Source organism: Taudactylus pleione, unplaced genomic scaffold (assembly GCF_031769625.1).
Source record: "Taudactylus pleione unplaced genomic scaffold, aTauple2 ptg003505l, whole genome shotgun sequence".
In the NCBI taxonomy this organism is placed as follows: domain Eukaryota; kingdom Metazoa; phylum Chordata; class Amphibia; order Anura; family Myobatrachidae; genus Taudactylus; species Taudactylus pleione.
In genome coordinates this window covers 2,297,042-2,323,384 of record NW_028287850.1, presented here as the reverse complement: position 1 = coordinate 2,323,384, position 26,343 = coordinate 2,297,042, and the positions used below count along the sequence as shown (strand labels likewise).

Genomic DNA, 26,343 nt, shown 5'->3' with positions numbered 1-26,343 from the left:
TCTTCACAGCCTCTCCATAGACGCTCCTTTCCTACTTCCCCAAAATTTGGACCTGTTGTCTCAAGGTCCATGTCTACATCCGGACCTGGCCCATCTGTCTTTGACGGCGTGGCTCTTGAGACATCCCTCCTAAAGTCCAAAGGATTTTCTAGCTCGGTAGTCCAGACTATGCTCAGAGCGCGTAAGCTGACTTCTGCCCTGATCTATCACAGAGTGTGGCAAACATACTAACAGTGGTGTGCTACCAGAAGTTTTGACCATCAAGTTTTTAGGGTCTCTAGAGTCCTGGCCCTCCTTCAAGCAGCATTGGACCTTGGACTCCACCTGGCCTCGCTGAAAGTGCATGTCTCTGCTCTGTCCATTTTGGTTCCAGCGCAGATTTGCTCCAATGCCAGATGTTCACACCTTCCTTGGGGGGTCCTCCATATTCAACCTCCCTGCGTCCCTCCACTGGCGCTGTGGGATTTGTCAGTGGTTCTCTAGGCCCTTCAGGGCCCTCCGTTTGAACCCTTGGAATCTATAGAACTCAAGTGGCTCACAGCGAAGACTTTCTTTTGGCTCTTGCGTCCGCCCGTAGGCTGTCAGATTTAGGGACGCTTTCCTGTCGCTCCCCATTTCTGATCTTTCATCAGGGCAGTGCTGTTCTTCTAACTCGTCCTGACCCTTTCCAAGGTTGTTTCTCATTTCCATATTAATGATGAAATCGTAGTCCCGGCCTTCCAATCACCAAACCTCTCAGCAGGTGAGGCCTCCTTGGATGTGGTCCGTGCTCTCAGGATCTGCTTGGACCATACAAGTTCTCTTCGGAAAACAGATTCCCTATTTGTCCTCTCTGGATTCCATAAGAAGGGATGGCCAGCTAACAAACAGACTCTGGCCAGATGGCTTTGCATGACTATCTCACAGGCTTACACAGACGGGCCTTCCTGTGCCGGCTACCATCTCTACTCATTCCACTCGCTCTGTGGGACCCTCGTGGGCAGCTCGCTGTGGCGCCTCAGCATTGTAAGGTGGCCACGTGGTCTTCTGTCCACACCTTTCTTAGGTTTTATGCCTTTGATACCTTTGCCTCTCAGGATACTTAATTTGGACGCAGGATACTCCTCAGCTCAGGAGCGTCCCTACCCTTGAATACTGCAATGGGACATCCCCATGGTATCCCTGTGGATCGCTATGGACCCTGAAGAAGAAAATGAGAGTTATGGTAAAACTTACCTTTGTTAACTCTTTCTTCGAAGTCCACAGGGCGCCCGTTCTGACGCCCCTGGCTTCTCTGGGTTGGGTTTCCTGGTCACCGGTTTCCTGTCTCTTTGATGTGAGAGTGTGATTCTTCTGTGTACCAGTCTTCCTTCTCTCCTCCTCCTGCCTTGGGCTTGTTAAACTGACTTGCCTCAGGCTCAGGAGTGTGGTTTAGGGGGGAGGGACCGTTGCATCCTGGCAGTTGAAAGCTTAACTGTTTGGTGTCCGATCCTTATCCACCACCTACACCCCATGGTATCCCTGTGGACCCTATGGACTTCGAAGAAAGAGAGTTAACAAACGTAAGTTTTACCATAACTCTCATTATTGCTGATATTACTGGAGATTCATATATTTTAAGCATTAGGTGATGGAAATTGGTCACAAAATTAGACGACCATTTGTATGAAATATGCTAGAATAGCAAAGTTTCACTGCATTTATTATTTCTGTGTTACCAGGCAAATAATTCAGGAAAATCCATTTCAACTTGCAGGATCTCTCAAATAATAGTCTACGGAACGTTTCAAGCTGCCTCGGCCGTCTTACTGGCCTCGTTCTGCTCAACTTATCCAGCAACAAACTGAAGGCGCTTCCTGCAGAGATCAGCAACATGAAAAGTAAGACGAGCTGCAGATTCCCAGCAGTGGCCAGAGGCTTTCCAGCTGCACCTAAGCCACCAGAGAATGGCACGGCATGCTGGAATTTGTAGTTCCACAGGAATTATCCCAGCTGTAGAGCTGCAGGTTGTTTAAGCCTGTGTTAATGAAAAATATAACGGATAACGGGGGGGGGGGGGGGGGGCTTGTGTGTGTGTGTGTGTGTTTTTTTTGTAGCATTGTTTAAGTGTTATACAAGCAGGTATTGCACCATTTTCCATGCTATAGCCGCTAGCAGCACTGCGCAGATCAATGCAGTTCCTTGTGCAGAGTAGTCACCATTTATTCAGAACTAAAGAAAACTTAAACCCTTATAAATATAATATGGGCACCAAATAATTTTCCATTGAGAATAATAAAGGTAATAATGGATAGCATTACTTGTGCGGGGCGTTTTCCAGAAATAAGTCCTCTCATGTCCCGATAATTCATGATAATGGTTAGTTATGGTACAGACTCACAGTTTGTGAATAATTCCTGCAGGTCTCCGGCAGCTGGACTGCACGTCTAATCTGCTGGAAGATATCCCGGCCTCGCTGGCTGGTATGGATTCTCTAGAACAATTGTACCTGAGACAGAACAAACTCACATTTCTGCCCGAGCTCCCCAACTGCAAGATACTCAAGGTGATGCTCGCCTACGTCTTAATATGATAATTGTAAAAGCCTGTAGGCAAAGGTTTATAAATGAAGGATGACTTATAGAAGAATTTTAAATCCTCTGTCTTATCAGATACCTCCAAGTGACTGGTAGACGTGCAATTCATTTCTGATTTGTATAAATGTATCTTATCTTTCATTATTACAGAAAGTGTATTTCATGTAAAACTGAATAGGTGAATAGACCAACGTACCCTTTGAAATGATGTAGAGTACACCAGCGGGCGGGCGAGGGTCAGTTATATAACTTGTGATAAAAGGGTCTCTGTGGGGGGGTCATTTATCCCTTATTGTATTTTATACAGTTTTAGCTGCTTATGACCCCTTAGAATTCAGATATTTATCTTTATTATTGTGTTATTAAACCTTAACTCTCCAGGAGCTGCACGTTGGTAACAACCAAATAAATATCTTGGGCCCCCGGCACCTGACACATCTTGCTTCTCTGGTTATTCTGGAACTGCGGGATAATAAACTGAATAACTTGCCGGAGGAAATAGCTGTAATGAAAGGACTGGAAAGGCTGGATCTGCGCAACAATGACCTCGGCAGGTGAGAGAGCCTGTGTAAATGATTGTGCTGGTGTCCATCATGTACGGATATAAATGTCTCATAATGGCCATCCTTAAATTGACCAACAGCAGTAGGTCGGACCTGGTGGAGAGTTTTGTGAGAGTTTTAACGTTTACAGGTAGTGGATAAAAAATGGAAACACCTGAGTATACGGGGGACGGGAAGCAAGGTCAGGGTCACTGCTATTAGATCTGTTTTTTATCATTTTAGCAATATTGATAGAGTGCGGGGTTTAATTTGTTTTAGTTTATGGTTTTAGATCAAGTAGATTAGATTACTGTAATGCACTTTTATCTGGTTTTCCTAGAAAATTATAAAAGAAAATTGTAGGTCGATTGAAACAGTGATTCTCTATATGGCCTAGACGCGAAATATATTTCTGAGACGTTGGCTGTAAACAAGCCTAGTAGGACTCTTATGCTGGGTACACACTGGCAGATATATTGGGCAATCAATTGATCGGCCAATATATTGTATGCCAGACGGCCACAGACATATCGTCGTTCACAGACCTATCGCACAGCCGATGGCAGATATATCTGTCCATCGTGCTGTGTGTAAGGGCGATCAGCCGACCGCCCGTACACTTGCATCGGCAGCCGCAAGGAGGGGGTCGCGGCACGACCCCCAGCCAGCGGGACTCGCTGACAGGTGGAAGATGATGATGGTTCAAACAGCCATCATCTGCAGATATATCTGCTAGGTGTGTCCCCAGCTTTAGATCGGCTCTGGACTATTTACTATTGCTAGATAATGAATAACTCTAGGAATAATAAACAGTCAACAACTAGAAGATCAAAGAGTCCTTCATTTGTATACGGCCAACGTCTCCGAAACGTGGGACCTAGGCCACGTAGAGGCGGCTGGAGAAGCATCTTCTGGTTATTTTGCTCCTCAGCTTCGGCATTGTCCCACCAGTGGATTCAAAAAATTGCAGAGAATATAAATAATATTCAGGTGACGTCTTAAAATGTATATCTTTTGCTTTTACTTTTTTTATAGATGGATTTTATTTTAGGATAATTATTGTGGTTCTTGTTTGTAAAGCAAGTTGTGCTGCAGATTATGCATGAAAAGTGCTATAAAAATTAAAGATGAATTAATTAGTGACGGCGTTGCACCTCTGTGTTGGCGGATACTCCTAACTAACATGACTGCAAGAGGAGAGCTCAGTCGCGTTGGAGGAGGGGTGATTTTCACTACCTATAAAGGATATGATATGTAACCATTCCCATATTCAGTATTGTTACTTAGTGGAGTAAAAGCAATTTCTACTTCAGGGTCCATAGGGGGTCCACAGGGTTGACCTTGGGGTATAGCTGGATCTGGATCCACGGGCACCACGCAGTTAAAGCTTTGCTGCTCCCAGGATGCACTTGGGTCCGTCCTCCTCTATACCCCGCCCCGGCCACAGGCACCTCAGTTTTAGTTGGTGCCCGGCCGGAGTCGGGTCACCCTGTCGCAGTGGGGCTGCAGGAGCAGCCCCTAAGCTTTATTTTAAAAGATAAATTTTTTATTTTTTTCTTCTTTTTTTACACTGTTAGAGTGGCAGCATCAGACTGTCCTTTAGGACGTCCACGCTGCCGCTCCTTCTCCCCGCTGGCGCCGCGACGCCAGTACAGCTCTGGGGATCGCGGCGGGACCCCAGAGCCTGTACTAGCCGGGCTCTGGGGACTCCCTTGACTGCTGCCGGACGCGACGGGGATCAGGTAAGCCGCGGGTCGCCGCGTGCGGCGGTTCGCGGATACTTCAATGCAGTCAGGAGCCTCCGGTCTCTGGGGACAGACCGGAGGCGCTAGCGGCGGCGGCGGGCTCCCCCTCAATTGAGGAATACCCCGCGTGTCCGCTAGACCACCAGGGTATCAGGCTGGTAGCGGGACCGGCAACCCGGGGGTTAATTGCTAGCCAGGGGAGGCAGCCTTCCCTGTCTATCGGCTCCTCCCCTCAGCTCAGCGCGCCTTTCAACTAGGAGTCTGGCGTCGCTGAGCTGCTCTTATCTCTCGGCCACTCCTCCTCTGAGGTCTCCGGCGGCCATCTTTACTGGCAGGCATCGCAGACTCCCAGGCGGTATCAAGTGGACCGGTCCCCCTGTGTACCTCTCCCCTGCTAAAGGACAGTGTACACAGCGCTATAGCCCTCCCAGACACTGAATCTGGGCGGTTGATTGTAGCGGAAGGTGCAGTGAGTATAACTTTTCTGCATTGTATGTGACTATTGCTAGTGCTGCCTGTCTGTGACTTATTCACCTTACTGTCAGCTTATAACTATCCATTTCCTTCTCCTACGGCCCGGCAGGTGTGTGGGGGAAGGGCGTTTTTCTGAGACCCTCACTTATATAAAACACGTATTTGTGGGGTCAGTCACATACTGTTGTGTGCTACACAGTACCATATCTGGGCTGTTGTGTCGCATACTGGAGAGTGCGCGGGTGTTAAAACCGTAATTCCTCTGGTGATACCTATTTCTTGTGTATTTACGGTATCATGTCGGATGAGGAGACTGAGCGCTCTGTGGCTCCTGTGCTATTTTCCTGCAGACGCTGTGCTGCTGGAGTTGATGGGGAGGACTTATCTCAGGATGGTCTGTGCGGGCGGTGCCAGCTGGTACCGGGCCCCTCCAACCCCCCTGTATCACAGGACCCTCCTTGGGCGATGTTTTCACAGGTGCTGGCGTCTATTGCGGACCGGTTATCGGTCCCATCAGCGGTCCCTTCTAGGGCGTTACCGCAGCCCACCATCCCCCATTCCCCGAGGGTTCCACAAATGTTGCGGTCTTCCCCCGGGGCCCAGACTGTGGGTCCTTACTCGGGACTGCCTGTGTATGTGCAGTCTTCCCCAGGGACGTGTCAGTCTGTAGTGCCTTTGCAGAGTGTTGCTCCGACAGCTCCTCCGCCTTGGGTGGATGTTCTATCCAGCTCCGTACAGAGTCTGGCGGCTTCATCCTCAGCGTTTCAGTCCATGTTGCAAGGTGATGTGCCACCAAGGGTGTCTAAACGTCCGGTTGTGAGTTCACTAGCTGCGCAGTTGTCGGACTCGGAAGTGTCCTCAGATGATGGAGAAATCCATGAGGACTCTGACTCTGATGTCATGGGGCAGGAGGTGGAAGCTAAGTCCTCCATTAATGTTCCAGCCTTAGTTAGGGCGGTGCGGGCTATCCTACATGTTGAGGATGATGCGCCGGCTCCTAGGTCGAAGTTTCCTAATTTTAAAAAGGCCAAGGTGACCTCAACTGAGCCCCCTGTCTGATCAATTATCGGATCATATGGCGGCGGCCTGGCAATTACCTAGTAAGAGGTTCCATCCACAGAAGAGGTTGGCGGCGAACTATCCTTTTCCTGAAGCTCATTGCAGGAAATGGGAAACTCCGCCGGCGGTGGATTCCCACGTTACCCGCTTGATCAAAAGCGCGACGTTGCCATTGCCGTCTATCTCCTCTTTGAAGGATCCCACGGACAGGAAGGTGGAGACTTGTTTAAAGTCCATTTATTCTCTTTCCGGGGCGGTGGCTCGCCCGTCCATGGCTATCTCCTGGGTGGCTAAAGCCATTGAGGCATGGGCCAATGCCTTGGAGGATACCTTTCCTGATGAGGCTCCGGATATCCAGAGAGCGTTAGTGGGACAGATGCGGGATGCAGCTTCCTATATTGGGGAAGCGTCTTTGGATGCCAGCCTGCTCACTTCTAGGGTGTCGGCTGCAGCGGTATCTGCTCGGCGCTCCCTGTGGCTGAGGTCCTGGAGGGCTGATGCAGATTCAAAAAAGGGTCTGGAGGCCTTGCCTTTTAATGGTGATTTACTATTTGGTCCGGATTTGGACAGAATAGTGGATACTTTGGCTAAGTCCAAGTCGGCTTTTCTCCCTTCGGCCTCTGCGCCGGCTAAAGTGAGGAGCTCTGCCTTTCGGTCCTTTCGGGTTCAGGGTAAGGCCAAGGGCCAGTCCTTCCCGAGACATTCGGCGACCAAGGCCGCACCCAAGCCCAAGAAGCAGGCATGGAGTGCTCGGCGCCCTTCTTCCAAGCAGGAGGATAAGCCTGCTGCCTGATGGGACGGGCCTCTCTCTGGGGGACCCCAGAGTGGGAGGCCGACTTCTCCAATTCGCCCAGTGTTGGCACAATACCACCACGGATGCCTGGGTTCGAGAAGTAGTCTCTCAGGGGTACGCCCTGTCTTTTCGGTTCAGGCCGCCCCACCAGTTTTTCTGTACGAGTCCTTCTCTGGACAAGACCAAAGCTGGTCAGATTCAGGTAGCTATAGAATCCTTGCTACAAGCAGGGGTCATTGTTCCCGTTCCGCAGTCTCAGCGCGGGACGGGGTACTATTCTACTCTGTTTCTGGTACAGAAACCCAATGGTTCTCATCGCCCTATCCTGAATTTGAAGTCTCTGAACAGATACCTCAGAGTTCCCAGGTTCAGGATGGAAACGTTACGTTCCATCATTCTGGCGATGGAACCCGGGGATTATATGGTCTCCCTCGATATCCAGGACGCCTATCTCCATGTGCCCATAGCACCGGCACATCAGCGGTATCTGAGGTTTGCTATCCTGAACCATCACTACCAATTTCGGGCGTTGCCTTTTGGCCTTTCCACGGCTCCGAGGGTGTTCACCAAGGTGATGGCGGTTATGGCTGCCCACCTTCGGGGTCAGGGTCTACGTCTGTTGCCGTACCTGGACGATCTTCTGCTGCTGGCGAGCTCCCCGGAGGTGCTTCTTCGACATCTCCACCTGACCATTGCTTGTCTTCAAGCACACGGGTGGTTGATAAACTGGAAGAAGTCCTCCCTGATTCCATCACAGCGGATGGTTCATTTGGGAGCCCTGCTGGATTCTCGTCAGCAGCGGATTTTCCTGACTCCAGAGAAGGTCTCCTCCCTGCAGCTGCGGATACACAGTTGCCTGAGCAGTTGCCGCCTGTCGATCCATTCAGCTATGAGAGTTCTGGGGTCCATGGTGTCGACATTCGACATGGTGGAATTTGCCCAGTTCCATTCCCGGCCCCTGCAGGGGCTGATTCTATCGGAATGGAACGGGTTACCTCACCGGATCCGCTCTCAGATGCTGGTGTTGTCCGCGGAGGTTCGGCAGTCTTTGGCTTGGTGGCTTCAGACGGTGCATCTGGTCGAGGGGCGCCCCTTTTGGATCCCGGACTGGGTCCTGCTCACAACGGATGCCAGTCTTCGGGGTTGGGGGGCAGTGACCGGCTCATTATCGCTTCAGGGTCGTTGGTCCGCGGAAGAAGCACTTCTCCCCATCAACATCCTGGAACTGCGGGCTGTGTAAAGGGCCCTGCAGTCGTCCGGCCCCGCTCTTCACGGAAGGGCGGTTCAGGTGCAGTCCGACAACGCCACCACGGTGGCGTACATCAACCACCAAGGGGGAACTCGCAGTCGGGCAGCAATGTCGGAGGTGTCTCGCATTCTTGCTTGGGCGGAGTGTCACGTTCCAGCGATCTCGGCAGTCTTCATTCCCGGAGTCCTCAATTGGGAGGCGGACTTCCTCAGCCGTCACGATGTGCATCCCGGGGAATGGTCGCTTCACCCAGAGGTGTTTCAGCTACTCGTGGACAGGTGGGGGCTGCCGGAGCTGGACTTGATGGCCTCCCGTCACAATCACAAGTTGCCCGTTTACGGGTCAAGGACAAGAGACGCAGGCGCCTGTCTGGTAGACGCTCTGTCGGTGAAATGGACGTTTCACCTGGCGTATCTGTTTCCTCCGATATCCTTACTTCCTCGGGTTCTGCGGAAATTCAAGCAGGACGGCGGCACGCTCGTGCTGGTGGCGCCGGCGTGGCCCAGACGTCCTTGGTACTCCGATCTGAGGTGCCTCTCCATCGACGCTCCGTACCTTCTTCCTCAGCGTCGGGACCTGTTGTCTCAGGGGCCCTGCCTTTACCCGGATCTGGGTCGGCTGTCTTTGACGGCGTGGCTCTTGAGACAGCCGTCTTGAGGTCTAGGGGTTTCTCCAGTTCAGTGATTGGTACCATGCTTAGGGCACGCAAGCCTGCCTCCGCGCGGATTTACCACAGGGTGTGGCGCACTTATTTTCAATGGTGTGAATCCAGAAACTATGATCCGCAGGTGTTCCGGGTTTCCAGAATCTTGGGATTTCTTCAATCGGGTTTGGACCTCGGCTTACGCCTGGCCTCTCTGAAGGTTCATGTGTCTGCTTTGTCCGTGTGGTTTCAGCGACGGATTGCTACACTGCCAGATGTTTACACCTTTTTCCAAGGTGTTCTCAGGATCCAGCCTCCCTTCGTGCCTCCGGTGGCTCCGTGGGACTTGACGGTGGTACTGAGGGTCTTGCAGGGTCCTCCTTTTGAGCCGCTTGAGTCGGTGGAGCTCAAGTGGCTGACGTTTAAGACCATTTTTCTCCTGGCAATTGCTTCGGCCAGGAGGGTTTCAGAATTGGGGGCGCTTTCCTGTCGCCCTCCTTTTCTGATTTTTCACCAGGACAGGGCAGTGCTCCGCACGCGTCCTGAGTTTTTGCCCAAAGTGGTTTCAAAGTTCCACATTAATCAGGAACTTGTTGTGCCAGCTTTTCAGTCACCTGATCTTTCGGCTGGTGAGGCTTCCTTGGATGTGGTCCGGGCACTTAGAATCTATGTGGACCGGACTGCTTCGGTTAGGAAGTCGGATTCTTTGTTTGTCCTCTTCGGTTTTCACAAGAGGGGTTGGCCTGCCAACAAGCAAACGTTAGCCCGTTGGCTTCGTTCAGTTATTTGTGAGGCTTATGCGCAGGAGGGTTTACCTGTGCCAGCCTCTGTTAAGGCTCATTCCACTCGTTCTGTGGGTCCCTCTTGGGCTGCTAGACGTGGCGCCTCTGCTGTTCAGCTGTGTAAGGCGGCTACTTGGTCTTCAATTCAGACGTTTTTGAGGTTTTATGCGTTTGACACCTTCGCCTCTCAGGATGCATCCTTTGGGCGCCGGGTACTCCTTTCAGCACAGGAGCGTCCCCGCCCTTAGTTGAACTGCTTTGGGACATCCCCAAGGTCAACCCTGTGGACCCCCTATGGACCCTGAAGTAGAAAACAAGAGATATGGTAAGAACTTACCTTTGTTATCTCTGTTTCTACGAAGTCCATAGGGTCCACAGGGCGCCCGCCCTGACGCACCTGGCTTCAAATGGGCTGTGTGGCTGGTCACCGGTTTTCCGTCTCCCATTTCTGTGAGTATGGTTTCTTGTGTGTTCCAGTCTTCCTTCTCTCTGTTTAGTCTCCTCCTCCGGCCTTAGCTGCTTACCAACTGAGGTGCTGCTTACCAACTGAGGTGCCTGTGGCCGGGGCGGGGTATAGAGGAGGACGGACCCAAGTGCATCCTGGGAGCAGCAAAGCTTTAACTGCGTGGTGCCCGTGGATCCAGATCCAGCTATACCCCAAGGTCAACCCTGTGGACCCTATGGACTTCGTAGAAACAGAGATAACAAAGGTAAGTTCTTACCATATCTCTTGTTATTCCTCTGTACTGCTAACTTTAGCTTTTCTTATTATAAGATTCTTAGCTCTGCATAACAGGATATGAGGAATGTAGCGAGAATGTTGCTCTCTTGAGAGAGCAAATGCAATACAAAATAGTGAATTTCAGCTAAGCTTATTTGTACACTTTTGTGATACATAAAATCTCTTTACATGTTCGTGTTTCCTGCTGTATCATGTGACCACCCCACTTTTTAGACCATTTGTTTTTACCTTTTCAGTCTACCCAGTTCCCTGGGAGGCCTTCAGAATTTAAAATCGCTCCAGTTGGAAGGAAATCCCCTGAGAGGGATTCGGAGGGATCTTCTAAGCGTGAGTAAAGTTGGGCACTGTGTATAACCTATGGGCTGTTCCTCCCAGATGAGTGTTACCCCATTGCTAACTGTATATGTGAGTCAGAGGAGAGATTATAGTACATGCAGGAATAGAACGTACCGATCAGCTGTCATCGGCCGTGATTGGTGGGAAGAGCACTGACTTCAGAGATAAATGTTATTCATGTTTCTACTTCAGGGTCCATAGGGGGTCCACAGGGTTGACCTTGGGGTATAGGTTGGGAACCAAATCCGGGCACCACGCAGTTAAAGCTTTTAGCTCCCAGGATGCACTGGGTCCACTCTCCCTATAACCCCACCCCCAAGCCAGAGGCACCTCAGTTTAAGTTGGTGCCCGGCCGGAGTCGGGTCACCGTTAGCGCAGGGGGAGCTGATTAGCAGCCCCTAAGCTTATTTTATTTTTTTAGGGACAAAGTTTTTTCCATGGACTTTGGACTCTTCAGAGCGGCAGCGTCGGACTGTCCATAGGACGTCTAAGCTGCCGCTCCGTCACCCCGCTGGCGCTGAGACGCCAGTACAGATCTGGGGATCTCAGCGGGACCCCAGAGTCTGTACTAGCCGGACTCTGTGGGCGCCCAGGACTGCTGCCGGATCCACGGGGAGCAGGTAAGGTCGCGGATCACCGCTTGCGGTGATCCGCGCATTTCAAATGCAGTCCTGTGCCTCCGGTCTCAGGGGACAGACCGGAGGCGCCGGCAGTGGCGGCGGGCCCCCCATACCCCGTGTGTCCACTAGACCACCAGGGACTTAACGATCGGTGCAGGGAGCCGGCGTCCCGGGGGTTAATAGCCGGCCAGGGGAGGCAGCCTTCCCTGTTACAGCGGCTCCTCCCCTCAGCTCAGCGCGCCTTTCAGTATCCATAGTCTGGCGTCGCTGAGCTGCTTCCTCCGCGGGCCACGCTTCCTCTGAGGTCTCCAGCGGCCATTTTATCTCTGTGGTGCAGCAGAAATCTCTCAGGATGGCAGTGAGTCCAGTCCCCCTGCGTACCTCACCATCAGGTCAGTGTACACAGCACTGTAGCCTTCCCAGACACTGAATCTGGGCAGTTGAATGCAGTGTAATAGTGCAGTATATTATATGACATGTTTATGTATATATGTATATATCTGCATTGTATGTGACTTATGCTAGTGCTGACTGTACTTTATTCTCTCACCTGTCAGTGTATATCTATCCCTTTTCTTTATCTGCCCTAATACAGCTGTACTTAGGGTGGTTCTGAGACCTCACATTTATATACTTGTTAATATTTGTGTGGTTTGTCACATACTGTTGCGTGCTGCACGTTGCCATATTTTAGATGGAACTGTGTGTTGCATACGCTGAAAATGGGTCCCTGCAGCTAATTTTTGGCATCAGTCAGGACCAGTATAGCGCTGCTTAATATTTCCGCCAAGATTGGTCAGATATGTCTGACCAGGAGATAGAGCGTTATACTGCACCCATTTTTACTATCCTGCAAGTCATGTGCTGCAGGTGTTAGTGCGGAGGATTTGACTCATAAAGGGTTCTGTATGTGGCGTCATCTGGTGCCGGCCTCTTTCACGACCCCCTTGGGCGGTTTGTTTTCTCGGGATCCTCTCAATTGCCGATCCTGCTTCTGAACCTACGGATATCTCTTCAGCCTGACGGGACAGGCCTACAACTGGGAGATACCGATTTTCTCAGTTCGCCCGGTATTAGTGTCAAGTTGCCGCGGCTACGTGGGTAGGAGGGTACGCCCTCTTTACAAGGGCCTTACAGATCCAGAAAGCTATGCAGTTGTTGCGGTAAGCGGAGCTAATTAGGCCATCCCCACTATCTCAGTGAGGGACTGGTTGTTCTGCTTTCTTTCTGGTGCGGTGGCTGAATGGTCCTCTTTGGCCTATTCTCTGTCTCAATTCCCTGAACCAGTTCCTAAAGCTACCTGGGCTCAGGAGGAAATCCCTATGCTCCATCATACGATGTTTGGAACCTGGGGACTTTATGGTATCACTGGATATACAGGACGCGTGCCTACGGGTACTTACAGAGACCTTTCCTCAGCATGGGCTGAGGTTTGCTGTATCACAGCAACACTTACAATTTTTCGGGCTCTGCCTGTTGGGACTGTCCTCAGCCCCACAGGGGTTTACCAGCGTTTTGGATTTTCTGACAGTTCTTCTGTTCAGTATATCCCAATGCTCCTGTACCTGGACGGCCTCCTGCTCTTAGCGGGATCACCGGGGTACTTTACGGCCAGGTCAGGATGACTGTGGCTTCTTCAGGGTGCAGACGTTTAATCAACGGGGAAAAAGTCCTCCCTGCATCCCTCTCTGGGTATTCTTCATCTAGGATCCCTGCTGGATTCTCAGAATCTGAGAATTCTTCTGGCGTAAGACGGAATCTCCTCTCTTCCATTAGGAGTACATGGTTGTCTGCGCAGTCGACAGATGTCTTTACACTCTGGGATGCATGGTGGAATGGGCTCAGTTCCATTCCAGGCCTTTCCATAATTGGCTCATCTCCAGATGGAATGAGTTTTTTCTGTCGGATAACTGTTCAAACGATGATGCTCTCTCCGGAGGCAAGTCGGTCCCTGTCCGGGTGGCTATGGCCATCTCGTCCAGGGTTTTCTTTGCTATGGACAGTGTCTGGATCGAATCCTTTTCAGTGCAGTTGGACGTCTGTCGATTCCACCCTGTCAATTAACTTACTCTGGCATAACTCTTGTTTCCCGGTGAACCTGAAAAGGTTCAGTCCGACAGGGTCAGGACAGTGGCTTCCTTTTTAGCAACACTGTTCGTTGGGTGGCAATGACAGGTATGTCACATATTCGGACATAGTCCGAGGGTCTCCTCCCGACCATCTCGGCAGCGTTCATTTCAGGAGCTCTCCATTGGGAAGCAGGAGTCCTCAGCCGTCACGACGTGCATCCCGGGGACTAGTCTCTTCCCCAAGAGAGGTTTCATCTCCTGGTGAGCAGGGGGGGCCCCCCTGAGGTGACCCTCATGGCCTTCTGACTTTATCACACTATGGTGTTACAGTTCAGCTTTGGGGATTCTGAAGCAACCTTCAGCGACTCTTTGTCGGTGAAGTGGTCCTTCCACTTTGTGTACCTGTGTTCTCCGGTCTCCCTTCTTCCTCAAGGTCTTTGGAAGTGTTTTCAATCGAGACGGAGATGCTTTCCTGCTGGTGGCTCCTGATTGCCCCAGATGTCAGGGGTACTTGGATCTTCGGAGTCTCTACATTGATACTCCATCCCTGATGCTTCACTGCCCGGACCTGTTGTCTCAGGGTCTTTGGTTTTGCCTTGGACCTGGGTCGTTTGTCTTTGACTGTGTCCTTACAGTGGTCTTACGGCTTCCCTGGCTTTGTCATCGTTGGAATGATTAGAGCACATGGATCAGCTTTTGCTGGGACCTACCACAAACTGTGGCAGCCATAAATCTTATGGTATTGTACCTGTCGATACAATCCTCCGGTGTCCAGGATTTCCAGATATTCTGGCATTCCTTCCGGCTGGCTTGGGTTTCACACTTGGCCTGGTCTTCCTGACAGTGCGGATCTCTACACTGTCAGTATGGTTAAGATATGGAATTGCTCCACTCTGGTATCCAGTTCATCCTTTGGAGTGTTTTCTTGATTATGCCTCCATTTGTCCTCCCTAGGGACTCCTGGGGAGTAAGTAGTGGTTCTTCGTTACCTCCGGGGACAGTCAATGGAACCGCTGGTTGTGATAGCCATTACATGGTCTATTGCTTAGGCTCTCTCTTTCTCTCAGGGTGTTTATATCAACCAGGAGAGTGTCTGAATTGGGAGCGTTATCATGTGGCTCCCTCTTCTGGAGGGCATCATGTCAGGGTGGGAGTTGCTCTCGCCCTGTGTTGCTTCTTAGTGGTTTTCAGGTTCCATATTGTTCTGGAACTTATGGTACGGCCATTCTGTCCCCAGTCCTCTCGGCTGGTGTGGCCTCATTGACTGTGGTCTGGCCTCTTTGGATTTTTGTGATCCGTTCAGGTTCCTTACGGAAATCGGACTCCTTATTGGTGGTCTGAGATTTCTGGTTTTCACAGGAAAGGATGGCCGGCCTATAACCAAATGTTGGCTGGATGGCCTCGTAGGTCTTCCTCAGGGGCCTACCCATGGGTAGGCCTTCCTGTTGTTGATGCTTGTTTTTTCTCGGGCCATGTGTGCGGCTCGCTGTGGCGCCTCGGCTGTTTTACCTTACTAGGTGGCCACGTGGTCTTCTGTCCACACCTTTTTAAGGTTCTAGGCATTGGTTTCCTTTGCCTCTCAGGATGCTTCCTTTTTGGCGACGGATTCTCCCCTCAGCACAGGAGCGTCCCCACCCTTGGTTGAACTGCTTTGGGACATCCCCAAGGTCAACCCTGTGGACCCCCTATGGACCCTGAAGTAGAAAACAAGAGATATGGTAAGAACTTACCTTTGTTATCTCTGTTTCTACGAAGTCCATAGGGTCCACAGGGCGCCCGCCCTGACGCACCTGGCTTCATATGGGCTGTGTGGCTGGTCACCGGTTTTCCGTCTCCCATTTCGGTGAGTATGGTTATTGAGTGTTCCAGTTTTCTCTCTCTTTTTCTCTCCTCCTCCGGCCTTTGGCTACTTACAAACTGAGGTGCCTCTGGCTTGGGGGTGGGGTTATAGGGAGAGTGGACCCAGTGCATCCTGGGAGCTAAAAGCTTTAACTGCGTGGTGCCCGGATTTGGTTCCCAACCTATACCCCAAGGTCAACCCTATGGACTTCGTAGAAACAGAGATAACAAAGGTAAGTTCTTACCATATCTCTTGTTTTCCTATACATACACGACTTGTCTGACTGCTGGCGACTATATGTACTGTACATGAATAGGGTTATACTGAGTCTTATCACTTTTGTAATTCATGTAATACAATTGTGATTTAGAATATAATTACTTTGTTTCTGTCCCCTTAGAAAGGTACTCAGGAATTACTGAAGTTTTTAAGGAGCAGAATTCAAGTTCCAGGTAATTAATAGTGTAATAAAGCAAGCCTTGCTCCATAAAACAGAGGCACCTGAGTTCTGGGTCTAATGAGAGCAGTATATATACGTAAGATGTGTCAGAAGCCCTAACCTGCTTACAGCATATGTGTGGTATTCCCATAGGAGAGCACAGACCCTTTCATACATGATCTGTGGATCACTGTTGGATTTGTTACATATCTGTATAGATTGTATATAACTAAGGTATATATTCTGTACAACAGGAGAGTTGTGCTATCATCACTTGTATTAGGAGAGTACTGTCAGATAGTTATAGATCAGATTTCTGATCTATAATTATCCATTAACTTGTCCCAGAGCAAACCTAAGGCCTCCATATATTTCATATATTGTAAAAAAACATTATTGGTAAATTCCCGGATTTGCGTTATAAATGTGCACTATTGACGTTTTGCTTTATTTTATCTTTTAAGTTTTTCACCATTTTTTTTTTTATAAACACCCTGAATATATCATTTTAGTGTATTTATCGTGACGTTGCCGCATCCACCGGATAAATCTATAGACTGTTGTTTCCTTTGTAGACCCGAAGACTGAACAGAAAGAGGGTCCTGTGGTTACAGCCATGACGCTGCCTAGTGACTCCCTTGTTAATACGCACGCCATCACTACATTAAAGACCTTAGAGTACAGGTACGAGAAGTATGCTTCCGGTTTCTGTCACGTCTTTAGCACCTAATTTTAGATATGCGGTACCGTCTAATACGTCTCAGTCACCATGGGGTTAAACAGACACTGTCTGCTTTCTTATACGTGTAAAGCTGAGGTATGGGATGGCGGCGGTCAGAATGCCGACACCGGCATCCCGACAGGGTTAGGAGTCCGATACCTGTCGGTAAGTATCCTAACCCTCTCCCTAACCCTCCCATGCCGCTGTCCAAACCTAACGTCCCCCTCTCCCCCCCCCTGCAGCCTAAACCTAACCTTCTCCCTCTAGTGCCTAACCCTAACCCCTCTATTTACTGTCTGGATGCCGGCTCCGGGATTCTGACTGGCGTGCGGATTCCGGCGCCGGCATTTCGACAGCCGGGATTATGACTCCATCCCAAAGCTGAAGTGAGAGCGGTGACTTTGATTTAATGAGCTTATACGCTTGTACAGGTATCATTAGGTCTGTGTATATGTGCGATGTCCATATATAAGCTATTTGCAGCCAATCAGAGACAAGAATAAGTAAGTGTGAGATGTATAAAGGAGCAGTAAACACAAGTGTTCCTGGGCTCACACATGCTCTGTGTTCACATGGTTACTCGCCCCATTCATTTAATGTATAATAGAAGCATCAACAAACTGTATGTGTGCTTCTGAAGGTAAATGGCTGTATTTATCCAATATCATACATGAAGGTTTATTAGCTTGTGAAAACGAAGACTGTATATTTACTAAAGTGAGAGTTTTTAGAAGTGGAGATGTTGCCCATAGCAACCAATCAGATTCTACTTGACATTTAACTAGCACCTTCTAGAAGATAATAGCTAAAATCTGGTTGCTATGGGGAACATCTCCACTTCTAAAAACTCTCACTTTAGTACTGTATATACACCACTGTGTGTGTTTTACAATCTCATGTTACTTAATTATTCTTTAATATTAGTTAGGCCGTAGGATTGAAAAAAATGTAATGGTCCCATTGTCATTCATGGTTTTTTTTGCCTCCATTCCCCCAGTGATAAGCAGGCGCCCGTCATTCCCGAGGGTGTTTTCAATGCAGTTGGGACTTCCCCTATCACAATTGTAAATTTCAGCAAAAATCAGCTAACGGAGGTTCCTGTAAGGTAAGAAATGTCAGCTCGGCACTGTGCACTTTACAGGGACGGGGAGATGTGCCCATAGCAACCAATTAGATCCAAGCTTTCATTTTATAGGATAAGTGATAACTAGAAGCTGATTGGTTGCTATGGGGTACTTGTCCTCTTTCGAAGGATTTCGCTGTCTCCCTCATATATAACAAGAAGCACATTTATTTTTATATTGGTAAAATGTAGCCCTGCACACTAATTGAATATCAAAAGCATTTTATTGTAAGATGTTAGTGCTGTATATGTAGTTTAGGTCTATTCATGTGAGCATCGTTAAAGAACATGCAAGTCAGAAAGCTGATCCTGCAGTCATTTGAGCTGCTGGGACATCACAGTCCCTGTCCCTATTTATGAATCCATCAATCCAAACAGCCGGTGGGTCACTTAGTGTCATTTACGGATTGCAGTAAATGTGACCCCTTTCTGCTACTCTGAAACTATGCACATTCAAGTTGAACACCCCTGTAAAAGAGGGATGCACCTACATTTGCAGCTTTGGGAATACACCTGAAAAATTGCACATGGGAAAGATTGTATACATCACTTAGGAGTCTATTTACTAAGCAGTGTTAGGCGACAGAGTGAAAAGTGATAAGGTACCAGCCAATCAGCTCCTAACTGTCATCTCACAGGCTGTGTTCGAAAAATGACAGTTGGGAGCTGATTGACTGGCACCTTATCACTTTTCACTCTGTCGCCTAACACTGCTTAGTAAATAGACCCCTTAGGGCCAAAGCTACCATTTTTGGATGTCCCATACATTAATTTAAACGGTTCCATTTTTCCATTGTTGCTTGATTTGTGAGGGGATATCAACCCTAATTACCTTTGTCACTTTCGTGTGGCTGAAAGAAGTGTGACCACAGACACTGCTTTGCAGGCTTGTGGGAGACATTTACTAAATGAAACAGGACAGAGCAAATCTCACACCTTGGTCAATGATTGCGGTGATATAAATTATTTTCTCCCTGCACATATAACATTGAATGTCACTACAGACATAGGGGCTGATTCAGCGTTGCACGCAAGATTCCCGATTATTAGTGCGCAGGACCCATTCTCGCGAATGTGCAGAATGGGTCCTGCGTAATCGGACTAAGCCTTTTCGATGCCTCTGCCTGATTGACAGGGGGAGGCGTTTAAGGGGTGGTGCAGGGACCGGGTCGGCCGGCATTCCCGGAAACGGGGGCGTGTCCACCCCGTTTTCAGGGAGTGGTAAGGGTTAGGCTGCGGGATGGGAAGGTTAGGATTAGGGTTGGTCTGCGGGAAAGGTGATTTAGGGGGAGGGTTAGGCAACTTACCTTTGGGCGTCAGGATTCTGACTGTCGGGATGCCGTTGTCGATATTATTACTGTCGGCATCCCGATCGCCGGAATACCCCACCCAACCTGCAGATTGACCTGGAGATTCACCACTGGATCAGTAAAGTTCTAGTTTTCATTTAAAAATAAATATAGTAGGCAGCCAGTGTTGGGGATCCGTGGTACAGTCATTGGCAAAGACTGTAACTGCAGCATTAACTACTAAACAGGCACCGTAGGTGAGACCGTTTCAGAGACCAGCAGTAGATCATTCATTGGAGACATTTCTCACATTGGTCTAAGATATTCCTTACAAAGTATTGTCACACAGTGATTAATGGTTACGACCTCTTTATTTAGAGTTAAGTATGCAAAATAAACTGAAACTGTATCCAATATGTTAAGTTGCACACATACGTAAAGATTTTCTGTCCAACCATCCAACTAGTTGATTGGTTGGAATGAAAATCTGGTAAGGTATGAAAGCAAATGACAATCAGCAATTTGCTCCCAAATTCCGGAAAATGGACAAAACATGTTGTTTGAACAAATTGTTTAGATCAAACATTTAACAAACTTGTCTGACCGACCATTTTCATCTGTTTTCTGGCATTTAGGAGCAAATTGCTGATCATCAGTTACTCCCATACGTTACCAGATTTTCATTCCAACCAATCAACTAGTTGGATGGTTGGACAGAAAATCTTTAGGTGTGTACCCAGCTTTACAGCTGTTGGATACACTCTATATTAGTGCATCTACTCCTTTACATCCAATTCTTCATCTTTGAGATCTGAGCATATGTAGTCCTCTGCCTATGTCTAACCTCCACTGTTGCTTTTAAACCCTGATAATATAGTTTGAACTAAATGAAACACGCATAGCTCGTTCTTGTAGAACTGCTAATGTCGGCTAGATTTCTCTGCAATGGCAGCCAGAGGTAGAGGGGGGACAGCCTATGATTGACCCCTGAGGATGCATAATCTGATTTATCTCTGTGCCGCTAAGCAGTCAGCTACACAGGGATGTATTTGCAAAGCTTACCCTTTGTGTCCACAGAGGACTATGGGCCTGATTCAGACCCGTTCACTAGCGCTGTGCGCTCTCAAGTGACCCGATATTTTGCGCATGCGCACCTTCGTTCTGCGCTTGCACGAACTACTCTGTGCGGTCGCAGGCTGGTCGCTCGCTTAGCAAAGACAGCCCAGTGAAATGAGTGACAGGAGAGGCCGTTTGTGGGTGGTAACAGGGGCAGGACACTAATAACGGGCGAGTGACGGTGCGAATGCAGGCGTGCCAGGGTGTTTCAATGCCGTTTTTAAGGCGTGCATAATTAACAGGCAGCGTCATAGTACACATCACATGCCTGTTTTTTACACTGAAGTCCTCGCAGTGCTTGCGGCAGGGTAAGGTACCGCGAGTGCTGCGTTCACTACCGATGGTGCTCGATGTACCAATGTTTTAATACACTTCCTGGAGATGACGTGCGCTAGTGGGCGTCTCTACATACGCTAGTGGGTGTCTGCATACACAGAGCGATTGCTCGCACAGCTAAAGTGGGGGTGTGCTTATGCCTTAGCGCTCGCTTCCCATGACATCACTTTGAAAAATTTGCATACGCTGGATGCGAGCGATCGCATCTAGTGAACGGGTCTGAATCAGGCCCTATGGCTTTTAAGTGTGGCGCTTACTAATAAAAGCACAGAGTCTGGGTAATGAATTTGGACATAAAAGTAGCTTATTTATATATTGTCGGCAGCATGTTTGCTGTAAGAGTTAGCATTACTGCCTCACAGCGCTGAGGTCTTGTGTTCAGTTCCCACCAAGACCTTAACTATGTGGAGTTTGTATTTTCTTCCGTATCTGTTTCCTCTGGGCTCTCAGGTTTCCTCCTACAATCCTAAACTATACTCTGCTAGGTTAATTGGCTCATGACAAGACAATGAACCCTAGTCTTCATGTGGCAGGGAATATAGAGTGTAAGCTAAAATGGGGCAGGGACTGATGTAAATGGCTAAATATTCCCTAAAGCGCTGCGGAATATGTGTGCGCTATAATTATTAGTAACCCGTCGCCATTCATTATAGTTCGCACTGTGCTTGGCAAGCGGTCGACACATGATGTTAGGGTTAGGCTGCTGCTAGGGTTACACTGCGGTTAGGTTTACATTGAAAATCCCATTGTTGACTCGTTAAATGACATTTAGACCACGTTAATATAACACACCACATAGCCATTTAGTTGGTCTTATATTACCAAGAAGGTTAAAATCTCCATCATTTCTCAATTACTCATTTAGCATACGAATACCACCATTCTTACTGTTAAAAATCCAAGTTATATAGAAAGGTGGGCCCTAGACTGCACACCCTGAATATATATAATATAATATATATATAATGGGAGGTGCTACCTGTGGAGACTATTGTTGCAAACACAAGAAAAGATAGTACAAGTGCACAACTCCAACCTTACTAATTATATATAATACATTATGCAATAGAATTTTGCAATACATAGAGGTTTTAGCATAATCATGGCCATGGTTATGGGCCTACCCACCACGCCCAGGTAACCCCTGAGGGTAGGTCCCTAACCTACTGGGGATGAAATCCAGAGCACAGGACACCCCAAACAGGCCCAGCTGAGCCATCCCAGGGCATCACTCTAATGAGAGAAGGTGAAGTGTAAGAAAGTGTAAGATAGATAAGAGCAGCCATGATTATGCTAAAACCTCTATGTATTGCAAAATTCTATTGCATAATGTATTATATATAATTAGTAAGGTTGGAGTTGTGCACTTGTACTTTCTTTCTACTTCAGGGTCCATAGGGGGTCCACAGGGTTGACCTTGGGGGTATAGCTGGATCTGGATCCACGGGCACCACGCAGTTAAAGCTTTGCTGCTCCCAGGATGCACTTGGGTCCGTCCTCCTCTATACCCCGCCCCGGCCACAGGCACCTCAGTTTTAGTTGGTGCCCGGCCGGAGTTGGGTCACCCTGTTGCAGTGGGGCTGCAGGAGCAGCCCCTAAGCTTTATTTTAAAAGAGAAATTTTTTATTTATTTATTTTTTTTACACTATCAGAGCGACAGCATCAGACTGTCCTTTAGGACGTCCACGCTGCCGCTCCTTCTCCCCGCTGGCGCCGCGACGCCAGTACAGCTCTGGGGATCGCGGCGGGACCCCAGAGCCTGTACTAGCCGGGCTCTGGGGACTCCCTTGACTGCTGCCGGACGGACGGGGATCAGGTAAGCCGCGGGTCGCCGCGTGCGGCGGCCCGCGGATACTTCAATGCAGTCAGGAGCCTCCGGTCTCTGGGGACAGACCGGAGGCGCTAGCGGCGGCGGCGGGCTCCCCCTCAATTGAGGAATACCCCGCGTGTCCGCTAGACCACCAGGGTATCAGGCTGGTAGCGGGACCGGCAACCCGGGGGTTAATTGCTAGCCAGGGGAGGCAGCCTTCCCTGTCTAGCGGCTCCTCCCCTCAGCTCAGCGCGCCTTTCAACTAGGAGTCTGGCGTCGCTGAGCTGCTCTTATCTCTCGGCCACTCCTCCTCTGAGGTCTCCGGCAGCCATCTTTACTGGCACATCGCAGACTCCCAGGCGGTATCAAGTGGACCGGTCCCCCTGTGTACCTCTCCCCTGCTAAAGGACAGTGTACACAGCGCTATAGCCCTCCCAGACACTGAATCTGGGCGGTTGATTGTAGCGGAAGGTGCAGTGAGTATAACTTTTCTGCATTGTATGTGACTATTGCTAGTGCTGCCTGTCTGTGACTTATTCTCCTTTACTGTCAGCTTATACCTATCCTTTTCCTTCTCCTACGGCCCGGCAGGTGTGTGGGGGAAGGGCGTTTTTCTGAGACCCTCACTTATATAAAACACGTATTTGTGGGGTCAGTCACATACTGTTGTGTGCTACACAGTACCATATCTGGGCTGTTGTGTCGCATACTGGTGAGTGCGCGGGTGTTAAAACCGTAATTCCTCTGGTGATACCTGTTTCTTGTGATTTATGGTATCATGTCTGATGAGGAGACTGAGCGCTCTGTGGCTCCTGTGCTATTTTCCTGCAGACGCTGTGCTGCTGGAGTTGATGGGGAGGACTTATCTCAGGATGGTCTGTGCGGGCGGTGCCAGCTGGTACCGGGCCCCTCCAACCCCCCTGTATCACAGGACCCTCCTTGGGCGATGTTTTCACAGGTGCTGGCGTCTATTGCGGACCGGTTATCGGTCCCATCAGCGGTCCCTTCTAGGGCGTTACCGCAGCCCACCATCCCCCATTCCCCGAGGGTTCCACAAATGTTGCGGTCTTCCCCCGGGGCCCAGACTGTGGGTCCTTACTCGGGACTGCCTGTGTATGTGCAGTCTTCCCCAGGGACGTGTCAGTCTGTAGTGCCTTTGCAGAGTTTTGCTCCGACGGCTCCTCCGCCTTGGGTGGATGTTCTATCCAGCTCCGTACAGAGTCTGGCGGCTTCATCCTCGGCGTTTCAGTCCATGTTGCAAGGTGATGTGCCACCAAGGGTGTCTAAACGTCCGGTTGTGAGTTCACTAGCTGCGCAGTTGTCGGACTCGGAAGTGTCCTCAGATGATGGAGAAATTCATGAGGACTCTGACTCTGATGTCATGGGGCAGGAGGTGGAAGCTAAGTCCTCCATTAATGTTCCAGCCTTAGTTAGGGCGGTGCGGGCTATCCTACATGTTGAGGATGATGCGCCGGCTCCTAGGTCGAAGTTTCCTACCTTTAAAAAGGCCAAGGTGACCTCAACTGAGCCCCCTGTCTGATCAATTATAGGATCATATGGCGGCGGCCTGGCAATTACCTAGTAAGAGGTTCCATCCACAGAAGAGGTTGGCGGCGAACTATCCTTTTCCTGAAGCTCATTGCAGGAAATGGGAAACTCCGCCGGCGGTGGTTTCCCACGTTACCCGCTTGATCAAAAGCGCGACGTTGCCATTGCCGTCTATCTCCTCTTTGAAGGATCCCACGGACAGGAAGGTGGAGACTTGTTTAAAGTCCATTTATTCTCTTTCCGGGGCGGTGGCTCGCCCGTCCATGGCTATCTCCTGGGTGGCTAAAGCCATTGAGGCATGGGCCAATGCCTTGGAGGATACCTTTCCTGATGAGGCTCCGGATATCCAGAGAGCGTTAGTGGGACAGATGCGGGATGCAGCTTCCTATATTGGGGAAGCGTCTTTGGATGCCAGCCTGCTCACTTCTCGGGTGTCGGCTGCAGCGGTATCTGCTCGGCGCTCCCTGTGGCTGAGGTCCTGGAGGGCTGATGCAGATTCAAAAAAGGGTCTGGAGGCCTTGCCTTTTAATGGTGATTTACTATTTGGTCCGGATTTGGACAGAATAGTGGATACTTTGGCTAAGTCCAAGTCGGCTTTTCTCCCTTCGGCCTCTGCGCCGGCTAAAGTGAGGAGCTCTGCCTTTCGGTCCTTTCGGGTTCAGGGTAAGGCCAAGGGCCAGTCCTTCCCGAGACATTCGGCGACCAAGGCCGCACCCAAGCCCAAGAAGCAGGCATGGAGTGCTCGGCGCCCTTCTTCCAAGCAGGAGGATAAGCCTGCTGCCTGATGGGACGGGCCTCTCTCTGGGGGACCCCAGAGTGGGAGGCCGACTTCTCCAATTCGCCCAGTGTTGGCACAATACCACCACGGATGCCTGGGTTCGAGAAGTAGTCTCTCAGGGGTACGCCCTGTCTTTTCGGTTCAGGCCGCCCCACCAGTTTTTCTGTACGAGTCCTTCTCTGGACAAGACCAAAGCGGGTCAGATTCAGGTAGCTATAGAATCCTTGCTACAAGCAGGGGTCATTGTTCCCGTTCCGCAGTCTCAGCGCGGGACGGGGTACTATTCTACTCTGTTTCTGGTACAGAAACCCAATGGTTCTCATCGCCCTATCCTGAATTTGAAGTCTCTGAACAGATACCTCAGAGTTCCCAGGTTCAGGATGGAAACGTTACGTTCCATCATTCTGGCGATGGAACCCGGGGATTATATGGTCTCCCTCGATATCCAGGACGCCTATCTCCATGTGCCCATAGCACCGGCACATCAGCGGTATCTGAGGTTTGCTATCCTGAACCATCACTACCAATTTCGGGCGTTGCCTTTTGGCCTTTCCGCGGCTCCGAGGGTGTTCACCAAGGTGATGGCGGTTATGGCTGCCCACCTTCGGGGTCAGGGTCTACGTCTGTTGCCGTACCTGGACGATCTTCTGCTGCTGGCGAGCTCCCCGGAGGTGCTTCTTCGACATCTCCACCTGACAATTGCTTGTCTTCAAGCACACGGGTGGTTGATAAACTGAAAGAAGTCCTCCCTGATTCCATCACAGCGGATGGTTCATTTGGGAGCCCTGCTGGATTCTCGTCAGCAGCGGATTTTCCTGACTCCAGAGAAGGTCTCCTCCCTGCAGCTGCGGATACACAGTTGCCTGAGCAGTTGCCGCCTGTCGGTCCATTCAGCTATGAGAGTTCTGGGGTCCATGGTGTCGACATTCGACATGGTGGAATTTGCCCAGTTCCATTCCCGGCCCCTGCAGGGGCTGATTCTATCGGAATGGAACGGGTTACCTCACCGGATCCGCTCTCAGATGCTGGTGTTGTCCGCGGAGGTTCGGCAGTCTTTGGCTTGGTGGCTTCAGACGGTGCATCTGGTCGAGGGGCGCCCCTTTTGGATCCCGGACTGGGTCCTGCTCACGACGGATGCCAGTCTTCGGGGTTGGGGGGCAGTGACCGGCTCATTATCGCTTCAGGGTCGTTGGTCTGCGGAAGAAGCACTTCTCCCCATCAACATCCTGGAACTGCGGGCTGTGTACAGGGCCCTGCAGTCGTCCGTCCCCGCTCTTCACGGAAGGGCGGTTCAGGTGCAGTCCGACAACGCCACCACGGTGGCGTACATCAACCACCAAGGGGGAACTCGCAGTCGGGCAGCAATGTCGGAGGTGTCTCGCATTCTTGCTTGGGCAGAGTGTCACGTTCCAGCGATCTCGGCAGTCTTCATTCCCGGAGTCCTCAATTGGGAGGCGGACTTCCTCAGCCGTCACGATGTGCATCCCGGGGAATGGTCGCTTCACCCAGAGGTGTTTCAGCTACTCGTGGACAGGTGGGGGCTGCCGGAGCTGGACTTGATGGCCTCCCGTCACAATCACAAGTTGCCCGTTTACGGGTCAAGGACAAGAGACGCAGGCGCCTGTCTGGTAGACGCTCTGTCGGTGAAATGGACGTTTCACCTGGCGTATCTGTTTCCTCCGATATCCTTACTTCCTCGGGTTCTGCGGAAATTCAAGCAGGACGGCGGCACGC

At 50.1% G+C, this 26,343-nt stretch overlaps 1 protein-coding gene across 2 annotated transcripts in view; it reads left to right on the top strand.

The window, feature by feature from the left end:
* LRRC40 (leucine rich repeat containing 40) overlaps window positions 1–26,343 on the top strand; it is a 75,886-nt gene that overhangs the window by 31,147 nt on the left and 18,396 nt on the right. For both annotated transcript variants that reach the window (XM_088466542.1, XM_088466541.1), the window contains exons 5-11: window positions 1,736–1,859; window positions 2,382–2,524; window positions 2,937–3,109; window positions 10,821–10,911; window positions 15,850–15,901; window positions 16,464–16,572; window positions 17,607–17,714. In XM_088466542.1, the coding sequence (XP_088322668.1) occupies window positions 1,736–1,859; window positions 2,382–2,524; window positions 2,937–3,109; window positions 10,821–10,911; window positions 15,850–15,901; window positions 16,464–16,572; window positions 17,607–17,714 (800 nt within the window). The remainder of the gene's footprint in view (window positions 1–1,735; window positions 1,860–2,381; window positions 2,525–2,936; window positions 3,110–10,820; window positions 10,912–15,849; window positions 15,902–16,463; window positions 16,573–17,606; window positions 17,715–26,343) is intronic.